At 31.7% G+C, this 10,094-nt stretch overlaps 1 protein-coding gene across 1 annotated transcript; it reads left to right on the top strand.

Moving 5' to 3' along the window:
* The first annotated feature begins 644 nt into the window (after window positions 1–644).
* Window positions 645–9,544, top strand: LOC107827282 (uncharacterized). Its single transcript, XM_075221847.1, has 4 exons — window positions 645–1,857; window positions 1,987–2,037; window positions 2,174–2,246; window positions 9,001–9,544. Exons 1-4 carry the CDS (start codon window positions 1,085–1,087, stop codon window positions 9,151–9,153), a joined length of 1,050 nt encoding a protein of 349 aa, XP_075077948.1. The 5' UTR covers window positions 645–1,084; the 3' UTR covers window positions 9,154–9,544.
* The last annotated feature ends 550 nt before the right edge of the window (window positions 9,545–10,094 follow it).

The raw sequence follows: 10,094 nt of genomic DNA, 5'->3' as shown, positions 1-10,094 counted from the left end.
CTGCACTTTTATAAAGGTGGAACATGTATTTCTTTCATTAATTAAGTCAAAAGATCAATATTGGTATAGACCTTCAAAAAAAATAAAAGATAGATATAATAGACAAAGTTTTACAATGTCAAATTTTTACTTGTCCGTTATACTAAAAATATATAATTACTTTTATTTGTCAATTTTAGCAAATAAAGAAAAAATTTAAAAAAAATATTTTACTCACATCATTAACTACTCATTCCCTAAATTATTTCCAAGACGTCTTAAAATGTTATTATTGTTATATGTGTTATTGTAAAATATATACTTTATTTATTATTTATTAAGGGGTGTGTCAAGTCCATTGTGGACAAGTAAAGTGAAAGGAGGGCTTGCTTATTAGTTAGTAATTCTTCATTTGTCTCAATTTATGTGATAGAATTTGACTGGATACAAAATTTAATTTTTTAAAAATTTACAGTCTAAATAAATAAGCCGTAAATATTTATGTAGTTATAAATTATTTTATCTCATCAAAGATAAAATAAAATATTTAAAATAAAAATATTTTTAAATATAAAAATATACCTTTTTTGGTATAGATTACAAAAGAAATACCATTATATAAATTGGACGGAGAGAGTATATGTTATATTTTATATAGAGAGATGTGCAAGAAGAAGTGACTAACCACCGTCTATTTTTACCTCTCTGCGGAAAAAACTATTTCATCCCTTACAAGCTTCCAAACAAAGAGAATTAATGGAAAGTGAGATTTGCAGGTATTATTCTCCTACTTTTCCGTTGATGTTTTGTCGAGGATAAAAACAGCACATATTATAAAAGAAACAACTTTAGACACAGTTTATCCTCTGCTAGTCAATGGGTATCTCTATCTCCATAATACCAAGAAAGCATGGTTTTTCTGCCCAGAACCTCTAAAGCAGATCTTTCCTCCTTTTTCCAATTTGTAGAGTTAAACAAGAAGATTAAGAATATTCTTGAGTTCTCATTTATTCATGGCTTACATTAGAGAGATCAAGGAAACTTTCAACAACAGCGCCTTCTTCTCCTTTTTGGGTTTTGGTAATTACTTTGTGGGGATTTCAATATGACCATGATTAATCCTTCTCAAAACCTTTCTAAACAGAATCATCAGAGCAGTGTTTATGGTTATTACGAGAGTTTTAGTCGTATGAGCCAATTAGCAGAAGAAGGATATGAATATTATAGCCAACGTGCAGGAGATTGTTTATTAGGATCTGATCTAGCACTGATTGAACCAATGGCTGAAGATGAATCAAGAACCGGCAGTATTAACGAAACCGGTTCTACTTCCAAAGATAACAACGATATTAACAATATTCAAGAAAAGGCTAAAGACAAGGAGGAAGATGAAGGGTGGCTTCAGCTGAGTATTGGCACAGCCACAAACAATGAGAAGAACAAGCCAGAAAGAGGACCAGTGGAACTTGATCTATTGCAACTAAGTAGTTCTGAATTACAAGGAAAATCCATATTTCAACATCATAATATTCCTGAATTTAGAGCACCACCACCTCCCAAACAGCAGCTTGTTATGACTACTAGTACATCATTGTTTTTGCAAAATCCAGGAATTACGAGTTCTTCTACAATGTTTCCACAACATCACCAAGAGATTAACTGGGGTTTTAGACCTATGCAAATCCAACAAAATATTGATCCTAATTTTATGCCTCTACTTTCAGCAGCAGGATCATATTTTAGCCCTCGGCCATTTCCAGTACTTCATGCCGGCATAGGAGTTCCTGGACCAAGTACTAATATAGATTTCAGGGTCATTGATCCTCCAAAAAGACCACATTCTGGGTTATGGTTTTCCCTACAAGCATCCTTAAACCAGTAAGTGTAAAACAAAAATGTTGCTTCTTTTTTTTTTCCATTGTCTTTTTTCTTGCTTATTTACTCTCTTAATTCTATTTTACTTCAAAGTATGCATGACTAATTTGTCTACTTTGCTTTATGATGCAGAGCAAAAGAACCCCTTTTGCCACAGATATCCAAGAGCTACCTTAGAATCAAGTAAGAAATATAATCCATCTACTTTGAAGTTTTCCTTTTCTTTTTTTCTATTTTTTTGGTTTCTTTTTTGGACTTCATATTTCTTTCATTTTGACTCAACTTTTCTTTTAATCTGGTTGGTTCCTAATTGTTCAAGAGATGGGAGGATGACGATACGATTGGTGTTGAAGTATTTGGTCAATAAGCTCCAATTGGAAAACGAATCAGAGGTATGTAAAGTACCATTTTTGCTCTACAGCTGCTCCTTTATTTATTTTCATTTTACTCTATCGTTTGATATTTTCCTTATGGTGTTAGTATAAATGCCTTATATTTGTCTCGAAAACCGTTAACTGTAAGACTCCAAGTAGAACTAAGACCAAAATGTTTGGACCAGTAAATCCATAACATGTTACAACGGTTGGTGGGGATCAAAAAACATGAAAGAAACAGCAGAACTAATTAATGGTTTATTTTGGGTAATATTTATGGATTAAGAGAACTTCATAATTAGGTGGGAAGTACATTTCTAGGTAGCCATCTACATTAATTCTTCTCTTTTTGTATTATTAGCTTAAGGTCGATCTTAACTTGTTCCATCTTAAGGAAATGCATATCTAAAAATTATATAGGGATCATTAGCTCCATGCTTATTATTCTATTGCTGAATGATTTTAGAGTATGGCTAAAGTAAGAAACGCAGGAGAAAACTACATACTACCTTATCAGCCCCAAAATCACTCAAATTACATAACAATAGGAATAAGCCTTAACACATTTCTTTTGATGACTTTCACGGTTCGCTTCGTTCTTACTTCCAAGAAAGTAATGTTCCAATCTTTCTGGAATGACATCTGCCATTTTCCTCCGATAGCTTTGAGAACTTAGTCCTTTGGGATTCTAAGCAGCCGATATACAAACTCATAACCAGATAGAGAACAGGTTCTGTGGGTTCAACTAAATCAATTATTTTCCGTTCAAACTATGTATACATATAAAAAACATTTAAAATATATACATATATAAGATCATAATCAATCTATACTCACTAACTCTAGATCCTGCATTCGCCGGCCTGGTATAGAGTTAGCAAATGAAGCCGCTAAGGTTAGTAGCAAGACTTCCGTTAGAAACAAGTAGGGGGGCATGGCGTTAATTAAGTGTGTCTATTGTTAAGCACATAACTACTTGTTTAAGTATAGAGAAAAGCGAGCTGGAAATAATCTTATATATATCAAAGAAATGCATCACGAACGAGAAAGAAACAATGCATTATCTGAACTTAAAACTCTTTTTTTTTGTAATCTTCTGTGAATCATGGCTATGTTTCTTTTGGAGAATAGTTCTTTTCACTCATGACATCTCATAATTACTCGCCACCTTTCCTTTTCATCCATGGCTCAAACCTATATGCTCTTTTTTCCATTTTGATGAGGTGCTCAAAGGGAATATGGATGCTTAGCACATTAGAGATCTATTTAGATGAAACCTTCTTTTTCCCTCTCAAGTTCCTTTTCCTCATTAGACCAAACAAGTTGATCGCGTAGAGTTTTCAAGAGTCTCTAGAATTCGTATAGTGATCGGTCACCTTTTCCTTTTCTTCTCCTTAGTGAAGAAAGCAATAAAGTTCTAATTAGAAAAGAAAAACTTAGCAATTACAGGTAAACAATATGCTAATGAGAACTTTTGTTTTCCTTCAAAAGATAATATAATTCAGTACTTGTATATGCGTTCTTTCTCCTTTAGACTTGCAAATTTTCTTCTACTCTTTCCCTGATCATACTGGTCAGAAATGATTTTTTAAAAAGAATTTGTTCTCTTTTTGCTTACCAAATATGCTTATCCTGAAAAGATTAGGTTATTTTCAAGTTAGGAGATCGGAGGAGAAGGCCAAGCTTAAGTTGTAGGATAATAGTTAAATTATAGGTAGATGAATACTGGATATAGTGCATGCTAGCATTACGAAATGTCTCCAAATTATATCATCTATCATTCTCAATAATTTCAATATCCGTTATTGCATTTACCTTAGTTAGAACAATGGAAAATTTTCTACTCTTGGTTCTTGTCGAGTGTTAGATTTTCAGCTATACTTCCTCAATGACTCTTTTTTTCACTTCCCCTTTCAAAAGAATTGCATTTAATTAATGACTTAAATGCTAGAAGAATAGAACGGAAGATGGCTATATTTGTCATTTTAGTACATCAATGGGAAATTAATGATTTCTAATTTTGTTATATATGGTGTTGTAGATGCATATGATGTTGTGTCTATTTGCCGATGAAAATAATTAATGCGTTTTATTAGTTAGTTAGCCAAAATGAGCCATGTAAAGGAAGCTATATTTACCGCTTATTGTCTCAACATCTCGCCAACTTCTCTTGATAATCTAAAGATAAAAGATTAATAATATAAATAGGAAATCAATTTGTTATATGAAAGTTTGTTACTTGCCCTCAAGGCTAACTGTTTTTTAATTACTTATAAAAATACCATCTGATGAATGAAGATGCTATTACTTTTTCTCTTTCTCCTCCTTTGACCTTAGTGATTTGCATGCATGTAGACAAAATAAACCGTCACTCATTTAGTTGTTGTTCTTCTTCAAATTTTTTATTTTGATGTTAGGAATATCGTTAAGATTCATTCCATATTAATTAAATGATAATATTATCTGGAAACAACTTGTAGAATGAGAATCCATATATATATATATATATATATATATATATATATATATATATATATATATATATATATATATATATATATATATATATATATATATATATATATTTTTAATAAATAATTAGCTAACCTTTCATTCTCTTTTCCAAGTTACTTCTACGGAATAAAAATTAATTTTTCCTCCACCTACCTGAAATAACTGGTATTAGGGTTTTATCTAAACTCTAAAGCGCATACTAAAAAATAAGACCTTGTATACATTAATGTTAGGTTGTTAGGATGTATGACACATAACATTCTTTTTCCTAAACATTCCATCCTACTTATTAGTTACTTGTTAATTAGGACTTATTATATGTATCCACGAGGTCAACCCTTGTTCTTTAGCGCAAATAAAGCACCTAAATATATGCATCTACAACAATCTCTATCTAAACTCAACGAAAATATTTCTTTACGTAAACTATTGACCAAGTAAATAAGAAAGAACCAATTCTACTTCTATGTGTTACTCGCTGCATATATATTTATTCGTAAGCATTCCTATTATGTAATTGTGGCCTCCTTCGTAGAATGTAGCTTTTATTTATTTAATTGTGGCCTCCTTCGTAGAATGTAGCTTTTACTTATTTAATGTTGCTTCTTAGTATTCACGAACGGCTACATCCTTGCCGTCTTAATGTTATTTGCCCCTTCTTTTATGTCCTACCCAAGTTGACTTCAGTTTTGGTATCATATATGGACATGGTTATCATGTCTATGTTACTCAAACTTCCATAAATCCACACGTCATGGCAACTAAGTGACCAATGATTAAAGTTTTAAGTGGTAGGGAATAGGGTATCAATGATAATTCATGTTGTAATATTATCTTTCTCTTTCCTTTGCACAATTCTATCTCTTCTCCCTTAACCTAACCTAACCCACTATTGGTTACATCTAAGCGGTTAGGACCATTGACATGATGCATATAACCATATCACGAATTGGACCTAATTATATAACTCACATATACCCTTCTTTCTGTATTTAGAATTAAGCATGGAAGAGACGTAGGGTTTAAATTTTTCACATAGAAAGACAGACATGCAAATAGCTTAAAGAGGAAAAAAGTAGCTTAAAGAATCTTAAGAATGATTTGGTTGCTTAGGATTACTTATTCTCATACTAATCACTATAATGTTTTGTGGGTGTGTATGTACTTTTATATATATCATGTGCGTATTTTTATGTCTCGTAATTATCATTAGCACAATGTATGGAGCATTTTGATATTAAGGATAATAGTCTTAAGCAATGAAAATTGTATGAGAGAGAGTAAATGTCAAAATTAAGATTGGTAGGTCGCTTTTCTCTCCCTTTTCTACGGTCTGTTTTGCGCTTAATAATGATTTTGTTGAGCGCAAATGTGCATTGACTTTTAAGAAGGGAAAGAGAAAGTGAACATGTTCAATTTATCTTTGTTTGGACGGTTTTAATATCACCCATTATCAAGAATAATTTCTAAGTACTTGACTCATGAAAAAATTAAGTGTGCATATGATAGGAAGTAATTAAATAAAAATGTGTTCAAATATATTAATAGTGTAAAATTATATGATCATTTTATCAAATAGCATAAAATGCTAAAAAGAGTTTACTTTTAATTAACTAATTATATTATGTCTCAATATGCCTACCAAACATGTAGGACATGACCTTTGTATATTATAATATCACGTTGAAGTATGTCATCATTTCATCTAAAAATTTAGTCGAAAAGAAATTTATTTTTAATTATTTAATTATATTGTATGTAAACAAGCCATAGGTAAGAAGTTTGATGTTAACAAGCCATGAAATCATATCGTAGGTTCATTATTTCATCTAAAAATTTAGTCGATAAGAAATTTATTTTAATTATTTAATTATATTGTATGTAAACAAATCATAGGTAAGAAGTTTGATGTTAACAAGCCATGAAATCATATCGTAGGGTCACGAAAAACACACGTGGATCCTATCCTTTTTCCTCCACGTGTCCTTCTCAATAACCCAAATTTGCATGCCCTTATCTGTTATCAATATTATGACTCTATATATGCCTATGAGTTTCGTCATGCTTTCGCTTGTTTCAACTCAGCTCTCCCATGGCGGAATTGTAGGACCCAACTCCCTCTTATTTTTGGATTAATATTCAATAAAACGTTTCTTTTCTTCCTCTCTTTTTCCTCTAAGTGCTGCACTTTGATATAATCAAAAAGATCCCATCATCTCATCCACGACCAACCATTTGTCCATTTAAAAAAAAAACAAGCCATAAGGAAAATAAAATAAATTAAAAAAAAAAAGAACACGTCGGAGGAAAGCAATGCATGAGCTATTTAGTCTACAGCAGTATCATTACGAATGATTCAGAAGAGACAAAAGTACGAAGAGACTAATATAAATAAGTTGTCTACAGATTAAGACAAGGAATAAATGTACCAATCAATAAATATTTAGTTCCCCCTAATATAGAATTTTTTTAAGAAATAATGAAACCAAGTTTTATGCATAAATTGATTTTAAAAAAGGGAGAGAGTCACCTCATGAATCATGAAGGAATATTGACCTTCATTTCACATTTTTATGTTCTTTTTCCTTTATTGGTTTATTATAAGGTTAACGTGAATGAGACGTGCATGAATATAGGATAATAAAGTAACCGATATGTAGTACAAGTCATGTAGAGTTTTCTTTTCTTTATTTTTTGTTTTTTATAGTTAGGTATATGATTTTGATAACTGGACTACTGGAGTATTAAGTATGGAAAAATATAGAGATAAACGCCGATTCCTCGCCGTACTTTTTGGACCCTTCACCTTTTCTTTGTCTTTTGTTTTTTCCCCTAAATTATTTATCTGTCAATGTCAAGATAAATAAATATTCTCGGAATTAATAAAATATGGGAAATCTTTGCATCATAATCAGGGAGTACATATTCATTTGAAGAAGTCTAAGGTATAATCATTCTGGATAAAGAGCAAAGTCTAAAATGGCCTCTAACATGATTAAAGTTGGGGAAGTTTTCAACCGTGGGAGTGGGTGGGCCGCCCCAGCTCCGACCCATTTGGTCGGTTTTCATGGCTGACCTCTCTTTCTCACTTGCTTTATTTCTTTCCTTTATTTATAATCTATAAGTTGCATGTTGATTTCACTAGTATATATCATATACAGTGTAAAAAAGATTCCATTATCAGTCTAATTTAATACTACTATATTATAATTTGTTATTGATATATTTTTCAAGTTATTAGTTTTACTTATTATTGGCAGTTGCATTTAGTTATAACCTGTTAGATTACATGATTGTATAAGAAAATTGCACTATTACTGAATAGATGTTAAGCTTTTGCGAAAATGTTATGCAAAGAAAGTAAAGCAAAGGAGAAAATTGATAGGTAAAGCAGGCACTGCATATGTATTATGGAACAGAGAAAATAGAATAAATGGTTATAAAGGCAGTAGGTTTGTGACAATTCATGCCACTAATCTTACTTTTGATAAAAACAACATAGATTACATCTTCCTCGTCCATTTTATGCTTTTGTATGTCTACATGTATATTTTAAATCACCAATTGCACATCTAATGTGCAATGTTCATGTTGAAGCAAAGAAAGAAGTGTTTGAATTGCTTAATCTTCATTTTTATTTTTATTTTTTTGCTTATATTGATCTTTCATTTGCTTTAAAATTCCCACATTTAACGAGTGTATCATAGGTGTGAGTATTTCATGAGGATGTCTCAAAAGTCCCTGAACTTAAGCAAAAGTTAAATATCCCTACTTAATTAATACCGAATTACACACATCTAACACAACAACAACAACAACAACAACCCAGTAAAATCTCACTAATTGGGTATGGGGAGAGTAGTGTGTACGCAGACCTTACCCCTACTTCGAAAGAATAGAGAGGTTGTTTTCGAAAGACCCTCGGCTCAAGACAAAAAAAGACAAAAGGACAAAAGGAGACAATAATAGTATCACCACATCAATCATAGGAAAAATAATAACACCATAAAATCCAGAAGAAAGATGCAAAGCATAAGATACACACATCTAACACAGTTTATAGTTAATCATGAATCATAATCACTATTGCTTGATTAATTATATGTATCTTATGCTCTGTAATTGATTTACATGTTTTGTTTGCACTTGTATTCAAAGTTTTTTAATTTCACTAATAGAGTTGAGTTGATGCATGTAAAAATTTGGTGGTGGTGATGGCTTTTGCATGGAATGGGAATGACTCTGTACGTAATTTCAGATAGAGATAACATGTAGAGGCCAACAGCTACAGCCTTTCTTGACATTGCAACATGTAAGAGATCATATATGGAGTACTACTGATGCTGCTGACAACACAACACCTTCTAATCATGTCATGGTTCTACATTATGGTAGAAGAATTGCTCCTTAAATTAACTGCCAATCAATTTCCCCTTTTTAAATTATTTCATTTTTTTTATCATGGTATTATTGTTAAACTATTGTTACTCCATCCACTTTTCTTCACTTCCTTACTCACCTTTAATTATCGCTATTCGCTAATGTTTGTTTATTATCTTTGTCACCAACAAAGAGTAGTTTTTTTCCTTCTTTTGGAACTTGTTTTTCCTCTTTGGGGGGAAAGTGTGGGGATCAACTTTCTTCTCTTATTAGATGAAGAAAAGGAAAATATAGTTTCAAGATGTTTTTTTTTTTACCCCAAAACACACGTGTATAAAGTTTTGGGCTGACAGCTTAACCAGATTGTATTACTTATACCTAAACACATAAGGGTGTGGAGTTAACGACGTTTTTTTCTTCATTACCAATTAGTTAGTCGATTTACTTTATCGTGTATATTGTTCCCCAATTTTTCTTTTCCTTATTTTCATGCTGTTCATGATGGAGATTCTTTTTCAGGAAACAAAAAAGGCATTTAATTTGTCGCAAGGATAAGTGCTTATAAATATATATTGGAAACTTAATACACTTTATCCATTAGTTACAAAAACCATCCCTCCTACAGACCTCACCTCAATTGACGTGAAATTTTACTCGCACTCCATGCTTACACCAATCATATGAATTTATCATAACTAAATGAATTAATGAGTTGAGAATGCATATCAATTAATCATGGTTAAGCAAGAGAAGATAACTGAACAACGCATATATTTCCATGATACATTTCTCGGCCTTTTGGCTAAAGAACTAACAGAGTATGTTTTGTGTTACAGTGCATGATAGACATTAGACAATCCCAGAGGAAAGAATTAAAGGGAGAAGGGGAAGTGGGGTGGTAGAAGTTTCAAACAACAATCAGCATAACTGGGAGCTCAATGCACGAGAGCAATGTGGAATGTAAAAATAGCA

The sequence above is a fragment of the Nicotiana tabacum genome, chromosome 9 (genome assembly GCF_000715075.1).
Source record: "Nicotiana tabacum cultivar K326 chromosome 9, ASM71507v2, whole genome shotgun sequence".
NCBI classification, from domain to species: domain Eukaryota; kingdom Viridiplantae; phylum Streptophyta; class Magnoliopsida; order Solanales; family Solanaceae; genus Nicotiana; species Nicotiana tabacum.
Note: the sequence above shows the minus strand (reverse complement) of the source record. Positions and strands in the feature narration are given on the sequence as shown.

Excerpts from the sequence above, each read along its gene's own strand:
- LOC107827282 (XM_075221847.1), top strand. The coding sequence starts at position 1,085 with ATGACCATGATTAATCCTTCTCAAAACCTTTCTAAACAGAATCATCAG. Across the intron at positions 1,858-1,986 it reads CTACAAGCATCCTTAAACCA|AGCAAAAGAACCCCTTTTGC; the intron begins GTAAGTGTAAAA and ends TTTATGATGCAG. Across the intron at positions 2,038-2,173 it reads AAGAGCTACCTTAGAATCAA|AGATGGGAGGATGACGATAC; the intron begins GTAAGAAATATA and ends TAATTGTTCAAG.